The sequence below is a fragment of the Lepidochelys kempii genome, chromosome 3 (assembly GCF_965140285.1).
Source record: "Lepidochelys kempii isolate rLepKem1 chromosome 3, rLepKem1.hap1, whole genome shotgun sequence".
NCBI classification, from domain to species: domain Eukaryota; kingdom Metazoa; phylum Chordata; order Testudines; family Cheloniidae; genus Lepidochelys; species Lepidochelys kempii.
In genome coordinates this window covers 4405878-4424345 of record NC_136382.1, presented here as the reverse complement: position 1 = coordinate 4424345, position 18468 = coordinate 4405878, and the positions used below count along the sequence as shown (strand labels likewise).

General features: G+C 53.2%; 1 protein-coding gene across 2 annotated transcripts in view; it reads right to left on the bottom strand.

Annotated features, from left to right (window-relative positions):
* Positions 1-12495, bottom strand: part of SCARA3 (scavenger receptor class A member 3) — a 30245-nt gene extending 17750 nt beyond the window's left edge. Inside the window, exons 1-3 of one of the 2 annotated variants that reach the window (XM_073335520.2) lie at positions 12144-12495; positions 11992-12059; positions 966-1022 (exon numbers count right to left, since the gene is read on the bottom strand). In XM_073335520.2, the coding sequence (XP_073191621.2) occupies positions 966-1022; positions 11992-11998 (64 nt within the window). In that variant the 5' untranslated portion in view covers positions 11999-12059; positions 12144-12495. The remainder of the gene's footprint in view (positions 1-965; positions 1023-11991; positions 12060-12143) is intronic. The other variant, XM_073335521.2, reaches the window with a different exon arrangement.
* Between the last annotated feature and the right edge of the window lie 5973 nt (positions 12496-18468).

The window sequence follows — 18468 nt, the reverse complement described above, 5'->3', positions numbered from 1 at the left end:
ACCAATGCTGGGGTTAGCTAGCTGGGGGTGGACAGGACACGGGGCTGGAGGCCAACTTCCTTTGAACGCAATGGAAAGGCTCCCACTGACTCTGGTGGGCCGAGGACTAGGCCTGGATGCATTTGATCTGCCCCTGCCTGGCCATGACGAGGGCCGGGTTTGTACAGGTTTTTGGGCAGCTCAAGACGCAGCCGGGTGCTGAGGGGGATTTTTAAAAGCACCCTGAGGTGCCTAAAAACTTTCAAAAACCCAGGCCTAGGGTCCCAGCCAGCCAGGGCCGAAGCCCACTTGTCAGAGCCCGCCCTGAGCATCTCCTCAGTCACCTCCTCTAGCCAAAGTGAGGAGAGATCGGGGTTCTCCAGGGCTGGCCGAGGGCTCTGAACCCAGCTGGCTGGGCTCCCTTCTCCAGAGAGCAAGCATCAAGCCCGGAGCACAGGACCTGGGGCAGTCCCTGCCCTTCCATTAGGTGATGGTACTGACAGATGCCTCAGGCTGGTGGGACTTCATAGGGACCCCCCTGCCATATAGGCAGCAGCCCCCCTCCGTGACTGCCTAGCCCGAGCCAGGGCTCAGCAACTGTGCAGACTGAGAGTGAATCTGGGAGCTGGAGAACCCCAGGGTCCTTTCGCGTCCCGACGCCGGACACTACAAGCTACTCCTGTCTCTGCTCTCCTACACCTGCCCGCCAGCAGAGGGAAAAGGCCACCATTCAGGGAACAAAACCTGCTCGCCTTCTTCACACCCTTCCCAAGACAAGGCCCTGGTTCCCTCCCTCCCTCCCCCTCAGTTATGGGCACCTGGGCTAATTAAAGTTCTCCCCCATACAGCACGTCACAGCCTCGGGGCCTCGCCATGTGGAGCGAGCATCTAGGGAGCATCCCTGCATTGACCACGGGGAATGGAGTGGGCGACACCTGATGGGCCTTCGCATGCACCGAACTTCCCAGGCCGGTCGGTGCCCTCACCGTCTGGTCTGTATCTGAAGGATGGCATGTCGTCGTCTTCTCCAATGAGGTCTTCTTCTGAAAGACAGGCAGATGCTTCAGAGCTTTCCCTGACTTTGCTCCACGGAATCACTAGCCGTGACGGCAGAGGGCCAGACTGTGCCACCCGTCCCCACCCTGTGTAGCCCCTTACTCTACAAAGGACTCCAGTTGGATGCCACTCGGCCTGAGTAGGGGCAGCAGAAGCCAGCTGGCGGTGGAAGGTGCAAAGCTGGGTCCATGGTTACGATCTATTTTGGGCCTTTCTCCCATAAACTCCTTTGGGCTCAGTTCCCTCGAGCTTCCTCCCGGGCCAGCCAGGCGGTTTGGAAGGTGGGAAGACGCCCAGGCAGGCTGCGTTGGAAAACACACCGCCCGAGCTCCGCTTTGTTTCTAAACAAGTGACGCACGTTCCCAGCAGCTGCAGTTAGCTAGAGCGAGCTGCAGTCCCACAGGTTTCCCTGCCAGCCACTGGTTGGGCTCGGCTCAGCAACAGGGAAGGAGCCTGTCCTGTTCCCAGCATTGCTCTTCTGCCTGTAGACATCTGCTGGGTCCTAAAGCCTTTCAGCCTGTTGGCAACCATCAAGGGCTAGATTAATCCCGGGATCCTGACTCCAATGCACTGGAGCCTATCCCGGACTGCGGGGAAAGCGCTCGGGCTCATGTGCATCTTTGACCCCAGGTTACTGAGAGCAAGACGCTTTCCCGGCGTATGCACAAGAAGTAGAGATGCAGGGGTGCTGCAGCACCCCCTTGTTTTATGTGGGGCCACTGGCCCCACTCCCCAGCTGCTGGCTCCATGCATAAAACCTGGAGGTGCTTCCTGCCCCTATGCCCTGCTCCTGGACCCCTGCCCACACTCTGCTCCCCAACCCCTCAGCTCAGGTGGGGCTTGGGTCTCAGTCGCTGGCCGCTGGCCCCCGCTTGCTGGCCCCATGCCGGCCCCACCCCCGCTCCCAGCCCTCTGCTCCCAGGGACTGCCCCACTACCATCCCTGTGCCCGGGGCTCTGCTCCTGGGGCCCCGGCCGCTGGCCCCGCTCCCCTACCGCTGGCCCCAGGCCTGGGGCCCCGCGCCCAGCCCCACGGCTGGGGCTCAGTTCTTCGCCCTGCATGTGGGGTCCCAGCTGCTGGCCCCTGCCCAGGGCTCCACTCCTTGCCCCACACCCGCCCCCAGCTGTGGCTTCAGCCCCGGCCCCTTACCCCTGTCTGGGTCCCCCCCTCCCGGAGACACAGCCTTGCTCCCAGCCTCAGGACTGGCTTTCCCATGATGCACACTAACCTGTGGAACTCCTTGCCACAAGATAGCACTGAGGCCAAGGGCTTAGCAGGCTCGTGCATTTAGATGGATAATGAGAATAACCCCAGTACATTAGACAGGACAGAAAAAGGGATAAGGGATATAAACTCTCCTGCTTCAGGGGAATCCCTGACTGATGGCCGTTGGGAAGAAACTTCCCCTCTGGGCAAGTTATTCCATAATTGCTCACCAGGGCATTTCTTGGATCTTCCTCTGAAGCAGCTGGGACCAGTCACTGGTGGGGACAGGACGCTGCCTTAGCTGAATGTTTTGTGAAGCTCAGCAAAGATAAGTGCTAAGTATCTGCTCGAATAGGAGGCATTTATATTTCTAGCTAAGGCAGCGCTCTCACGAGAAGCACCCCTGCTGGGCCAAAGCCACTCATCAGAGAGGGGGAGAACACCAGACCTGACATAGTCCTACTCTGGGACACCAGCCCCAGGATGGACACTGACCCACAGCCCCTGCTACCCCAGCTGGGGCTCCCCACCCTCAGCTCTGCCAGTGCCCCCCAATCCTGACCCGCAGCCCCCTCTTCCCGTTGTTCTTGGGCAGAGGCTGCCAATCACATACTGAGCTCGTGCAACAGACAAAAAGGTTGCTAGGGCTTCGACACGACCCAGACCCACGTTCCCACGGCGAAGGAATCGGGATTTGACCGGAGGCCTCCAGCAGCCACAGGGTTGATGTGCCCACCACCCGGCCCCTTCTGATCTGCTCTCCTCATCATGTCACCTTCTGTTACAAACTCCCACGCCAGGCCAGTGGGGTGTTGGAGGGGGTCAGCTGATGGGCTGGGCTGGAGCCAGCCCTTAACTCCAGTCGTGGCACCAGGGCTGGATTTGGCCCAGTTGTTGTTTTGTGGATCAGGGACGCTAGGTGCTGTACACATGCACAGTAAAGAACATGCCCTGCCCTGCCCATCTCACACTCTAAGGAGAAAAGACAGAATGATTAACCCCATTTTATAGCTGGGGCCCAGAGACACACAGAGATCTAGCACCTCACCCAAGAGGCCGCAGCAAAGCCAGGAAGAGACACCGTATCTCCTGAGTTCCAGCCCAGTGCACTAGCCAACACTTCCTTCGCACTGAGCCCTGAACAGTGCAGGCGTTTGTGAAGGGACCAGCCCACTGGGGTTTCTTGTTAACCAGCAGGAAGGAAGAACCTGGCGTATCTCCCATGCTGAAAGATGGAGGGCTCCATCCTGACTCCTCGAGGGGCTCAAGTTATCACCCCCAAGTTCTTGACCAGTGCAGGGAACAAGGCTTCAACCCCTCCTGGGTGGAGAGGGCCCGGGGGGTCAAGGGGAACCAACGCAGCTGAGGGTCTGGCCCCATTGACCTGAGTCCTCCTCAAAGCGTCATTAGAAAGCGGAAGGCCCCTTTCAAAATCCCCCCCTAAATCCAGCCTCTCTCATTCAGAATCTGCAGGGCTCTCCTCCCATGCAGACTGAGACCCCGGGCAGCCCTGCTGGGTCAGATCCAGAACCAAAGGGCAGGGCAGAACACGTGGTGGCATTGTTCACAAATGAGAAGATGCAGTCAAGTCCCTCTGGCTATGCCCCGCAAATGGCTTCTTATCCCGACTTGTCCCAAGGATCTGCTCCCCAGGTCTGGGTTGGACGGAACCGAAATCCTGCAAAATTTCATCACAGGGGACTCCCTAAACCTCACCTGTATCTGAACCAAATCCATGTCTCTTGGTAACGTAAAACATGCTGTTATGGGCAAACACATGCATGCTGAGGAAAGAATGACACATCTTCCTTTCTCCCCTTGACCTAGAGAGGCTGGTAAATTAATCACAGAGACAAGGAAAGACTGAAATACACAAGGAGTGATCCAGGCCGCTCACTGCCTCTGTAGCGTGTTTTGTTTCACACGAGAACGGTCACAGGACAGGAAAGGGGAAAAAAGAGATCTCGTCTGAGTCTAATTTCCCCTGACACTGCAGATAATATGCACAATTCAGCTCCTCATCATCGAGTCGCTGCATTGAATAAAGGCACTAATGAGGCCTAATCTGCTTCCAAATATTTCCTGAGCCGTAACGTTCGGAAGTGGGTTCTGAGGGTGGTTGGACTGGGGTTTCGCCTTGGCATGTCAGAAACACGGGAGAGCCAACTGTGAAATACCGATTGTGCTTTCAAACCACTTCCCACTAAACTCCAGGGCTGCTGGGGAGAGAATGTTGAACATAGACAGGATTTTGGCTTAGCCTCATCCCAACTAAGTATCTTACTTTAGACAATGCCATGTCCAGAGGCTTCTTCGTTACAAGATGTTGTGCTTTAAAGAGTCAAAGGATGGGATGCATTTCTGCAGCAGCCCTTGCTGACAGATGACCTGTGCCCCATTAGGGTTGGAATGTCACCCTGGAGGTAATAAAAAGTGGTGTTTATTAACATCCATCTGGAGCACAGTTTGTACATTGTTCTGGATCTGAACCCCAATTCTTAGCATTCTCCCTGAGTACAGTCATAGGTAGGTTACAGGCTACATTGACTCTGACAACATGCTTTGGAGTTTCTTTTAAATTACAGGGTGTAGGGGGGGAAAAACCTCAGAGGTTAAATTAGATTTATGTAATTAGGATTTTTACTGTCTTTCCATGGACATGGGAATTTCCCACTTGGCTACCAAGGTCTAGACAGATGTCTAATCAATTAGGGAATTACATGAACATTGATTTTCCTGATCAGTCCTAGTGCCCAGGGAAGTCAGATGACGGCTAGGAACCATCTGTCAGTCTTGGATGTAACCAAATTTACTTAACAGATATGTCCAAAAAAATTCCACTGAGATTTCTAGCACATGAAAGAGCCACATCTCACGGCTTTGATGTAATTACCATGAAACAGGACGGTTTAGCCAATAGGATCAAACTATGCAAATAGCTGAGAGTCAGTTTCATGCTGAGTGGCTGAATCCCCTGCCAAAGCCAGAATTCTACCCATCAAGAAGAAAGAACAATCTGTAATTTACTGCTTGGAAGTGAAATTGTAAAGGCTAAAAAAAGATTCTCTCCCTTAACCAGGGCCCGGGGAAGTTCTGCAATATGGGGGTTATGAAAACTTGCTGCAGTTCTGATCTGCAGCTGGCTCCATCCCAAAGCTCTAATCTCAAAGTGCAAAAACTCCGTCAAAATCCCCAGGTTTCATATCAAAACTAGAAAGGCACAAAAATAACCAAGGAAACACTGTGACATTTGCAATAGCTTTCTGTGGACAAAGGCCAGTCATTTACCTGTGAGTAGGTTCGCAAACCTGAATTACTGTTTTCATTCTGTGATCAACGCTACTTTCTATTCATTCTACAGGAATGGTCAAACCTGCAGGTTTTGAGATTTACAAATTCCGCGGAGATTCTCTCACATGGCCCTAGACTCATGAACCATGCAGAACTGAAAATGACACATGGCTTGATTCTGTTCTCAGTTATACCTGTGTAATTCCCGAGTAACTAACCCCGCTGACATCAGAAGAGCTACACTGGTGTAAACCCAAGGTGAGCTGAGAACAAGGCATATAATTGATGTGACTCCATAAATTAGTCGCAGGTTTGCGCCGATCTAGGTTCACAAGATGGAAAAACCCTCCTGCACCGTGGTCCGAGAGCTTAGTTTGAACCAACAACCTTCAGTACCAAAGCACAGACTTGAGCTAGAGGAGTAACTCCATTATCTGGTGCCACTAGTAAGCGCTTATCCTCTGTGGATGCATAACACCCACATTACGAGGATACCCAGCCCAAGTGTGGCTTTATAACCCCTCGCAAAACTGGGTGAGTTCTGCACGTTCACAGGCTCCTTCACAAACATTTCATCTGTCTCTCTTTGCAACACCTGATCTCTAGCAAGGCCAAATGTTACCAAACAAACACCCAGGAGGGGAGAGGAAACTATTTGTATACAAGATTTTAATTTTTGTAGTTTTAATCCTGTGTGTGATTATATTAATGTGTGGTCGGTCAGGTATTTTTAGCAAAACAACCCAGCAAGTGGTCTCCTGGTTGTGACTGAATCAAAAAGCCAATTGATTCGTGCTCTGTTGATGCCTGTGATCTCACCAGAGACCTTCCCAGGGTGCACATATCGCTCACAGTCACCTGCGCAGCCATCCCGCTCCTCCACCTTCTGTTCCCCCTCTGTGTACGACATCAAGGCAGCCTGCAGCCCCGAATGGGCACACACCCCACCTCTCAGTGGTGTCAGGGCACGGTGTCAAGCTGGGAGGCCAGGCCAAAGCGGGTTGTAATCACCCAAGAGCCATGAGGTCAGTTTGCCTGGCATTAACCCTGGTGCTTTGCCTTGGTCATTGGAGCCAGATGCCCTGCCCCAGCAAGACCCAGCCGTAACAGATTCCGGGGTACAACGTAGCTGCTCCCTCCAGCAGAGCTCCGACTGTGCTCTCCCCACAGAGAGACAGAGAGAGAAGAGGACAATTCCCGCCAACAGTAATGGGACGTGTAAAGTATTGGGTGAGGTTCTCAGGAGGTCAGGCTAGAAGATCATAAAGGGTCCCTCTTAGCGTTAGCATCTGAAAAATCCCAGAAGCAAACTGCCACCACAAAGAATAACACTTTGCATTTCCACAGCACTGCCACTGGAAGACGGCAAAGGGCTGTTATGAGAAACATGGAGCCTCCCAGCCCACCACTGGGAGGCCAGTGTCATTGTCCCCATTTCATAGATGGGGAAACTGAGGCACGGGGGAGCATGACTTGCCCAAGACCACAAAGTAAGGTCAATGGCAGGGCTGTGAATAGAATCCAGCAGCTGAGATGTCCTGTGTGTGGCCTAACCACGAGGCATGCTTCCCCTCTCAGGTCTTTCTCCTCTCTCTGCATCCATCCAGGAACACAAATGAGGAGGCCAAGCCGAACACTGTACAAATGGGACACGCAAAGCATCAAGCAACTGACAACTTACTTGCCACTGCTCAACCATAACTCAGACCTAGTTCTTCTGTTATTTACTTGGACAGCATATTATGAACACGTATGAAATGGTGCACATGAGTCCATGTCAACTATACGTGCAAATTTGATGGAAGACACTCATGTTCCTGATAAGGTGAAAGACACTGAGCAGTCCTGCAACTCTATACTGCTTCTCTGGCTCACTTATTGGATGTGGAGAAGCTAGGAGTGTGGTCTGAAGATAATACTGGTCCTTAAGCTATAATTAATGCAGCAGTGGGAGGTCAGGATTATTAAGTGTGATTTTCAGTCCTCTGATGTGTGCACTGAACATAAGAATGGCCCTACTGGGTCAGACCAAAGGTCGATCTAGCCCAGTATCCTGTCTGCCGACAGCGGCCAATGCCAGGTGCCCCAGAGGGAATGAACAGAACAGGTAATCATCAAGTGATCCATCCCCGTCAACCATTCCCAGCTTCTGGCAAATAGAGGCTAGGGATGCCATCCCTGCCCATCCTGCCTAATAGCCATTGATGGACCTATCCTCCATGAATTTATCTAGTTCTTTTTTGACCCCTGTTGTAGTCTTGGCCTTCACAACATCCTCTGGCAAGGTGTTCCACAGGTTGACTGTACGTTGTGTGAAGAAATACTTCTTTTTATTTGTTTTAAACCTGCTGCCTACTAATTTCATTTGGTGACCCCTAGTTCTTGTGTTATGAGGAGTAGTAAACAACACTTCCTTATCTACTTTCTCCACACCAGTCATGATTTTATAGACCTCTATCATATCTCCCCTTAGCCGTCTCTTTTCCAAGCTGAAAAGTCCCAGTCTTATTAATCTCTCCTGATACGGAAGCCATTCCAGACCCCTAATCATTTTTGTTGCCCTTTTCTGAACCTTTTCCAATTCCAATATAACTTTTTTGAGATGGGGCGACCATATCTGGATGCAGTATTCAAGGTGTGGGAGTCCCATGGATTTATACAGAGGCAACATGGTATTTTCTGTCCTAATTTCTATCCCTTTCTTAATTATTCCCAGCATTCCATTTGCTTTTTTGACTGAAGCTGCCTATTGGTTGAATTGAAGGGAGCGTGCGGGAGTGAGTGGTCCGACTGTGTCCCGATGCTAGTGGGCCTGACGACTGGGATTGGGTTGGGTGTGCATGTTGCCTAGACTCAGAGAATTGCAGATTTTAAAGCCAGCAGAGACCGTTTTGATCATCTAGTCTGACCTGCATCACACAGGCCCTACTTCCTGTCTGAACTAGACCAGCTGTTTAAAAAAACATCCACTCGCGAGTGAAAAATTGCCAGTGATGGAGATATGATCTCTCTTGACTTCAGTAAGACCTTTGATACTGTCTCATGTGATTGTCTCATGAGCAAACTAGGGAAATACAACCTAGATGGAGCTACTATAAGGTGGGTACACAACTGGTTGGAAAATCATACTCAGAGGGTAGTTACCAATAGTCCAGGCCAGGCTGGAAGGGCATAATGAGTGGGGTCCCACAGGGATCTATTCTGGGTCTGGTTCTGTTCAATATCTCCAGAAATGATTTAGATAATGGCAGAGAGAGAGTACACTGATAAAGTTTGTGGATAATACCAACAAACATAATTAAAGATCTAGAAAACATGACCTACAAGGGAAGATTGAAAAAGTTGGGTTTGTTTAGTCTGGAGAAGAGAACATTGAGGCGGGACACGATAATGGTCTTTAAGTGTGTACAAAGAGGAGGGTGATAAATTGTTCTCCTTATCCACTGAGGACAGGACAAGAAGCAATGGGCTTCAATTGGAGCAAGGGAGACTTAGGTTGGACATTAGGAAAAACTTCCTGTCAGGGTAGCTAAGCACTGAAATAAATTGCTGAGGGAGACTGTGGAATCTCTGTCAAGGGAGGTTTTTAAGAGCAGGTTAGACATAGGCGCCAATTTCTGCTCCCACCGGTGGGTGCTTAACCCCCCTTTGCCATTGTCCCCCCCCCCCCGCCCGACTCCACCACTGCCCCCATTCCAACCCCTTCTCCAAAGTCCCCACCCCAACTCCACCCCCTCCCTGCCCCTATTCCGACTCCTTCTCCAAATCCCGGCCTCGCGTCTTCCCCGCCTCCTCCCCTGAGCACGCCACATTCCTGTCCCTCCCAGCATGCTACCAAACAGCTGTTTGGTGGCGGCCGGGCAGGAAGCACTGGGAGGTAGGAGGAGGAGCGGCGACACGTGTGCTCAGGGGAGGACGAGGAGGTGAGGCATGGGAGGGTGGAGAGCTTGGCTGCCGGTGGGTGCAGAGCACCCACTAATTTTTCCCCGTGGGTGCTCCAGGGCTGGAGCACCCACGGAGTCAGCACCTATGCGTGGCAGGGATGATCTAGATCAGCAGTTCTCAAACAACCCCATGTTAATGAGGTCACGAAATCTGGCTTAGACTTGCTGGGGTCTGGGGCTGACGCTGAAGCCCGAGTACCACTGTGCGGGGCCGAAGCCTGAGGGCTTTAGCCCTGGGCATCAGAACTCAGATTACAGGCCCCTGCCTGGGACTGATGCCCTTGGGCTTCAGATTTGTCCATCCGTCTGTCCCCCCTCAACTTGGGGCTCAGGCTGGCTCAGGCTTCGGTTCCCCCCTCCCGGGGCGATGTCGTAATTTTTATTGTCAAAAGGGGGTCAAGATGCAATGAAGTTTGAGAACCTCTGGTCTAGATAATACTTAGTCCTGCCTCAGGCAGAGCACTGGACTAGATGACCTCCCGAGGTCCTTTCCAGTCCCAAATTTCTATGATTCTATGAATGCACTACCAACCCTTGGTAAATCGTTCCAAAGGTTAATTATCCTTGAATTGGCTTTAACTTCGACCCCTAGTCATTAGACTTTGTTCTGCCTTTGCCAGTAGCTTGAAGGGCCCCCTAATATCAAAGATCTTCTCCCTGAGTAGGAACATACAGACCCTGACTCGGTCACCTCTGAGCCTTCCCTTCCATGAACTAAACAGAGCAAGCTCCTGAATCCTTTCATTGTAAGGCAGGTTTTCCAGACCTGTGCTCCTGATTCCTAGTTAATGCTTGCAGTGTTCTGAGCAAATGCTCTCGAGCGCTAAATTAACCAAGGTTTCCATGTGTGACTCCACAGACTTTGCAAACAGATATTCAACGGGGCTTGAATTTCAGCCTCTGACAGGGTTGCATTTAGCACCAGTTTAAAAAACTCCCTCTCCTTTACACAGGGGCTGTCGGAGCCCGGCCATGTGTGTCATTTGCCAAGGCAGGAAAGCTGCCCTCTGACTCTCCATCACACACGCACCATCGTGGCGAGCGGCTCAAATATTAGCCATCTGATGGAGTGCACCGGGCAGCAAGTTTACAGTTTACCTGGAACTCTCAGCCCTCGGATGGTTATTTCTGGGCGGCCAGTTTGGAACGTGCCCATGCTGCCTCCCAGCACCTGGGGCACGGCATTTCTCCATGACCGGCATTATAGTTGCGGGGTGGTGGGGGAATGGCTGGACCCGCTCCAATGAGAATCAGCCACCGTCATCATCCTAAACTCTGCCTTTGACCCTAGCGAGCTTTACACATTGTATGCAGGCAGTGCAGCCCGCTCTGGGGTGGAGGGATCGTGCTGCATGGAACTCAGTTTATCTGCCTTGAAAAGACAAAAGGCGGAGCCAACCCTCCCATGTGGCTGTCGGGTCCTTACCCGGCCCCCATTATCACGGCATCCAAGCATGTTACCATCGCAAACCCTTTCTCCTGTATTAACCTTCCTGGGCAGGGAAACTGCAGCTTTAGGACCTTGCAAACCCGCCACCTAGCCCCCTAAGCACCCCCCCCCCCGGGGTCGCAATGCTCTCCAGTGTCTCTGAGCAGGGGTGAAGATACTGCAGCGCCATCAGAGGATACAGGGCGGCAGGGGGCTGCCAGGCGGGCACTCAGAAATCCCTGTGAGCTAAGATGCAATCGGAGAAGCTTCCATCCTCCCAGGCCCGGAACAAACTCACTCCCAAGCCCTGTCCCGGAGCTGGCAGCCTGCCATATGCTCTCCTGCGCACCAGGAAAGATGAATCCCTCTAGGCAGCGTGGATGGTGTGCAGTACCAGAGCACAGCATCCTTGCTCACCACTGCTCGACAGGCAGGGCTGACAGGGGTGAGGAGGGCAGCGGCTGGCCCTGGGGGAAGGGAAGGCAGCTCCTCGCATGGCTGATCTTGCACCAGTCCCCATGGACACACACAGCACTGAAGGGATGACGTCCTTGGCACAGGGATGGGGGACGCCCTGGATCCGCGCTGGGGGCTCCCTCTTCAGGATCCTGCCACAGGCAGATGGAGCAGGGGGGTTGGGACAGTGAGGGGCTGGTCGGAGGGGATTTCTCAGCTCCTGACCCCAGTGTCTCAGCCCCTTCCCCACCTTATACCACAAAACTATCCCTTGTCCCCTCCCCTCTCTGCTCCCAAACGCTCTCTCCCCGACCCCTGTCTGCCCCCCTTGCTGTCCCCAATTCTGTATCTGAATTCAATGCAATGTCTATACCGAGGAAGGTTCTCTGGCCTGTGTTAGACAGGGAGGCTCAGAGCAGGGGGTCCCTTCCGGCCTTGGGATCTGTGAATCTGTTTCTCCTCAACCACCCCACTTTCAGCACCCCCAATTCACTGGGTCCATTCCCGGTCAGCTGCCTCCCCGGTCCCCTTAACCCTGGGCTGGATACTCCCACCTCGCCCAGGGCAGCCAGGAGACAAAAGAGCACCTTGTGCCTTGCAGGGGCTGCTGTCCCCGGGTGCAGAACTCACCTTTCATGGTCCTCTCGTCAGGGGCACGGAGGGGCCGGAAGCTGCTGCTCCGTCCAAGCAAGCGGGTTCTGGGGAGAGAAACGCCCAGGAAGGGAGGCTGGTCAGCCCCTGTATGGGAAAGGCCCCACAGCCGCCTCCCTGCCGACACGTACCCCCCTTAGTGCTCTGAGCCGGGGTCGCCTCTCCTCGTGGGCATCCCCGTCTGGCCTGCTTGGCTTCAACGAGCCGAGTGCATGATCCTGGCTCCTCCTGGCTCCCCCTTTCCTCTCTCTCTTGCTCTTGCTCCTTGGTCGGCAGCCCAGATCAACTTCCTCGCTATTTCAAAACCACCCCGAGCAGCGGGTCCGTGCCCCGCCGTCTCCCCCGGCAGCCTCCACTCCTCCCATGGCCGCGGCCTGGGGGGCTGGCTGGGGCGAGCCAGCGTCGGAGTTCTCTCCGCCCGAGTTCGCCCACCGGAATACGACACACAAAGTATGTGCTGGAGAAGACAGGCTGCTCCCCGCTCCCTCCCGCCAGTCCTAATTGCTAACAAATGTCCAGGCTCCAGCAAAGAGCGGGGACTCTGCTGTGTGGGAGGAACGGGGCGGGGGCAGCTGGGGTGGGGATTGGGGTGGGGAATGGGCCTCCCCAGAGCTGGGGTTTAGCTCGCTGCAAAGTTCGGTCGGCTCTGAGCCTCTACAAAACTGCAGGAGCGTTTGGAGCCAGGGGGTTGGGTCTGCCCGTCTACAGAAATCGGGGACAGCTGGGATCCAGTTCAGACCCAAACTCAGGGGGGAGGGAGCTGGTCAGTGATGCTGGTCCTGCCAACCCTAGGGGCCAGATCCTAAACGGAGCCAGCACCTGGCTCGGGGAGGGCACGTTTCCCGATCTGGGGTCCTGCGTCAGTCCATTTATACGGGGCATTTGGGGGAATGACGTTCAGCTCTGGGGTGCTGGGTCTGTCGGTCGCAGAGACAGGGAAAGTGGAGCCGCATTAATCCTTTCGCGGCTGCTGCCATGTTGGGTTAGCAAGTGAGCGGAGGGGCTGGTACGCAGAGAACGGGCAGCTTCAGTTCCTCACCTGAGGAGCGGCTCCCACATCTGCTGCTCTCGAGGGTGTAGCACGGTCACCAGCATTTCGCAACGGCTTTTCGGGAACGGGCAGCTTGCACCCAAACCAGTTTGGAAGCGAGTCCCAGCGTCTTGTAGACAACAAATCCTGCATCTCGGCAGGGGGGTTGACTACATGACCCTTGCGGTCCCTTCTAACCCTGTGGTTTCAGGTTTCTAGGATTCCCTGCTCTGAGCAGTCCCCCGTCTGGAGTGTCTCACCAAGGCCCTGCCAATACTTGCTGGGGGTGGCGACGGAATCCAAGGGTGCGTCTAAAAACAGGCCCTTCTGGTTGGGAAGGGACCCCCCAGGAATTAGAGTCTCTGGGTCTGTAGCAAGTCATGGCAAGTGCACAAAGCACAGGAAGAAGAATGCAGGGCAATGGCGTTATTTCCTGGGGGTCTAAGTTAAGTCCCAGTGCACTTCACGAGGCAGAGCCGGTCTGACCCCTCCGTCGATGACAGCTCGGGCCAGCGAGTGCACCATGGCCATGGGAAACGGTCGGATTTGGAGGCACTCTGGTGGGGACTTTGACCCCAGATGGCCCACCCACCAAGGCTCCTGGTGTATTGCAGCAACACCAAGGGCTCCTGGGCAGGGGCCCACAGAATTCTGAACAATGGGGTCCTAGGCAGCTTGGGGGACATGGTGGGACCAGGCTGAGAACTCCGGGTGGTGTTGCAGATAGCAGCCCCCATGGCGGTGAAGAGCTGGGGCTGGGCTGTAATGACTCTACCAGGGGTGCAGGGCACAGGGAGACTTGGTGACTCTCTCTGACTCATGATTCGTGCTGCCTGGTCTCACCACGCAGGGTCTCCCTAAGCCCTGGCCTGGACTCCACAGTCAGGGAATCCTAAACTTCCTATTTGGGGTGCTGGTGTCTCTGAGCCGGCACCTTGGGCATAGCAAGCCCTCCTTGCTCTGGGCAGGGTCCCAGTGGATGCCTGATCCCATTTGCAAGTGAGGAACGCCACAGTAGCGGGGTCGATGGGAGCCAGGCAAAGAGGCCGATGCTGCCTCTGCATGCTTCTCTCTAGCCTTGGAGCCAGACCTGAGAAGGGCTGCGTGACCCCTTGCTGCCCTCTGCTGCGGGAAAGGGAAGCGAGAGCACAGAACGCAGCCTTTCAAATCCAGCGCTCGCTTGATGGCCCTACAGGCTGAAGGCCCCTGACACAGCATGGGCAGCACGGGCTTCCCCACCGGAGGAACCCTGCTCTAGGGCTGAGCATGCTCCATGCCTGCGATGGTGCAAGGGGCTGGGCAGTTCCACTCTGATCTTCAACGGTATTTAGGCACTTAACTTCCATTGATTTAGATAATGGCATAGAGAGAACACTTATAAAGTTTGCAGACGATGCCAAGCTGGGCAGGGTTGCAAGTGCTTTAGAGGACAGGATTAAAATTCAAAGTGATCTGGACAAACTGGAGAAATGGTGTTAAGTAAATACGATGAAATTCAATAAGGACAAATGCAAAGTACTTCACATAGGAAGAAACAATCAGTTGCACACATACAAAATGTCTAGGAAGGAGAACTGTGGAAAGGGATCTGGGGGTCACAGTGGACCACGAGCTAAATATGAGTCAACAGTGTAACACTGTTGAAAAAAAAGCGAACATCCTTCTGGGATGTATTAGCAGGAGTGTTGTAAGCAAGACAGGAGAAGTAATTCTGCTGCTCTACTCAGCGCTGATTAGGCCTCAGCTGGAGTATCGTGTTTAGTTCTGGGCCCCACATTTCAGGAAGAATGTGGACAAATTGGAGAAAGGCCAGAGAAGAGCAACAAAAATGATGAAAGGTCTAGAAAACATGACCTGTGTGGGAAGATTGAAAAAAACTGGGTTTGTTTAGTCTGGAGAAGAGAAGACTGAGAGGGGACATGAGAGCAGTTTTCAAGTACATAAAAGATTGTTACAAGGAGGAGAGAGAAAAATTGGTCTTCTTAACCTCTGAGGAGAGGACAAGAAGCAATGGGCTTAAACTGCAGCAAGGCAGGGTTAGGTTGGATTTTAGGAAAAACTTCCTAACTGTCAGGGTGGTTAAGCACTGGAATAAATTACCTAGGCGGGTTGTGGAATCTCCATCACTGGAAATTTTTAAGAGCTGGTTGGACAAACACCTGTCAGGGATGGTCTAATACTTAGTCCTGTCATGAGTGCAGGGGACTGGACTAGATGATCTCTCGAGGTCCCTTCTAATCCCAAGACTCAGGCACCTAAATCTGCTGAAGTTATAGGCCTCAGATACCTCTCTCCTTGGGCCTGAACAAGACTCCACTAATTTTGCCTGATCAGTAGCTGCTGCATGATGCCAAAGCTGGGTTAGATTTGAACCCATGACTTAGGGGCATGCTACCCCTAACAGCCCAGGGAGCCATCTCCCAAGAGATGCACGCTTAGCCAACCCCATGACCGAGATCCAGATGCAGCCCAAGCTCTCTCAGGAGCCAGGGGAGGAGAGCTGCACTGGGGGAATCAATCCAGTTCTAGGTCATTATAGACCAAAGCCTGAGCTGGGGAGTTTACCGGCAGAGTCTCATCCAAGTGTTCCCAGATTCCTGCAGTGTTTGGCCGGAATGTGCTGACTTGATCCTGTACCGTAAAGCACCATTATACACCACAAGCCTATACACAGGTGCCATCAGGCCCCACTCACATGTGGTATTTATGCTTATTAGGGATGTCATTAGGCCCTATATATTCCCTTGGCCCAGTCACTTCACTGCCAGGTTTTAACCCAGTTCAGCTAGCCCCAGGGCCAGGGCAATTTATAGGCCCCCTAATGCCACACTCTAGTTAAAATAAACCTATATGTGGGTTACATTATGAAATTTACCAACAGCACAACCACATCTAGCCCTCCCGGTCTGGGAAACTGCCGGAAGCAGGCTGGGCAAAGGGGGGGGCAGGAGAAAGGGCAGCAAGACTGGAAAAATAAGTTGTGCAGCAGAGAGATGGGAAGGGTTAAAAAGCCACGTGTAGCCTCCGAACACCTGCCAAGCGTCCCCTGTCCGCAGTCCTGCCCGGAGTGACAGAAGGGACAGTTTCCTGCAATCTGCTTGGAAAACCTTATTGAATGATGTTTAAATCTCTTTGGAGTCCATTGTGCTAAATACAAAGGGTTTGTTTTATTGTGGGCGAGGATCGTGGGTAACCTTTCTGCAGGGGATCAATGGGACATGAACTCTGGGAAGTGTTCTGAACTTCAAAGGATTCGACAGTGACAAGAGGGACTTTGGAGACAAAGAGTATGAAGTGCCTGGGGAAAGTCTAGCGGGAGGCGAATGGAAATGCAAATTCCCAACTCCAGTTACGCAAAAACTCAGGCTTTGAAGCTACCCCCTGATGAGGGTGATTGTCTGCGGATTACCTGTTCCTAAAGATCAACGGTCCAGGTGATATAAAGAAACAGGCCAAGTGGCCCAACTAATCTGAGTTGAGGCTGTTGCAAACTTGCAGCCACAGCAAAACCCTGTGGTGGGGCTGGAAGGACTGACTCTTCCCAGAGCCCTTGTTGGAATCGGGGTGATCTTTGGTAAGCCCGTTAGCACTTGTGTAGGTTCTTTGAGTCTTTTTACTATGTTCTCTTGGTAATGCTTTCACCTTAAGAATAAAGGCACTTGCTTAGAAAGGGCGGGGTGGTCACTTCTAACTGGGGGCAATTATGCTCTTTATGGCCTCCGAAGAGAGAGCAAAGTGTAGACACTGGGCTGTTTAGGCAGTCTGGCTTGCTGGGGATATCACAGTGTAGGCAGGGAACTGTGCAGCCTGGAAATACCCCAGTCAGGAGGGAGAGAGATGTGGGTCTCCACCAATGTTCCCTCTAATTTTTGACAGGCCGTGCGAGCAAAAAATTTCTTCTGTGCAAATTTTTGATGGGCCGTGTGCGCAAAAATTTTCTTCTGTGCAAACTGTTGTGCTTCTGTGCAAATGTTTGTGTGCGCGGTGTTTCGCCGTGTGCACAGGCTTTAGGATCTGTGAGCACGCACATGCACGCAGCTTAATGGGAACAGTGGTCTCCGCCCAAGAGAGGTGCTGGCTAGGAATCAGAAGCCCAACAGGGGGTGCCTATAAGTGTGAAGTACAGATGCAGTTACCCTGAACTGTGACTCAGATTCAAATGTTAAGGCCAGAAGGGACCATCATGATCATCTGGTCTGACCTCCTGCACATGGCAGGCCAGAAAACCTCACCCACCCCCTCCTATAATAGACCCACAACCTCTGGCTGAGTCACTGAAGTCCTCAAATCGTGACGTCAAGACTTCAAGTTACAGAGAATCCAACATTTACATTAATTTAAACCTGCAAATGAGCCCACACGCAGAGGAAAGAAAAAACAAACAAACAATCTCTGCCAACCTGACTCCAAATACAGCGATCAGTTAGACCCTGGGCATGTCTGCAAGCCCCACCAGCCAGATACCTAGGAAAGAATTCTCTGTAGTAACTAAGAGCCCTCCACATACAGTGACCTATCTCTGGCCACTGGGGATATTTGCTACTAGCTGTCGCTGACGGGCCACATGCCGTTGTAAGCCATCTCATCATCCCATCCCCTCCATCAGCTTATCAAGCTGAGTCTTGAAGCCAGTTAGGCTTTTGCCCCCATTGCTCACCTTGGAAGGCTGTTCCAGGACTTCATTCACCTGGGAATGAGCCACCCACCTTCTAAGGGCTGCTGTGCCATTCCGCCCCCAACCTCCCCGCCCCCCATTGTGCCTCTCATTACAGAAGGGCAGGCAGCTGGGAAGGAGGAGCACAACTTATCTGCTAGCCCCCAACGGAGCCAGGATCTGGCTGGACAAGCTGTGAGGAGGGAGACAGGCCTCAGGAGGTGATGCACACAGCAAAGAGACTGGTGGGGGTCCCATTGGGGACCTTATGTGGAGACGGCTGGTGGCCATGGGAGGATGGAGGAGAAGGGAGGAGGCTGTGGGTAGAGAAAGAAGGGAGGAGGAGGGAGAAGAGAAGATGTAGTTGGTAGAGAGAGGCCTGAATGGGTTTGCGGTTAATGGGGGGAGGGAGAGGGCAGGACTCCTGGGTTCTATTTCCAGCCCTACCACTAACTCTGGGCCTTAGTTTTCCCCTTCCCAAAGGGGGACGCTCTTCCTGAGCCGTCTGTCGGGGGGAAAAGGGGGCAGGAGCATCATCCCTGGTAACATATCCCTAGATGGCCAGACAGGCCGGCTCACTGCCTGAGGCCCCAGAGCTAGCCGAAGACAGGGAAGGGGCAGGCAAACCTGAGCTCTGCGGCTCCCACCAGCTCCACCCCCTGCAGGGGGGCAGGATCGGACCCTTTAATCTCTCCTAAGGCACCTGCGGCAGAAGGGGGCAACCTGGGCTCCTAGCGAGGGGCAGGGGGGAAAGGAAAGGGGCAGCGAAGTG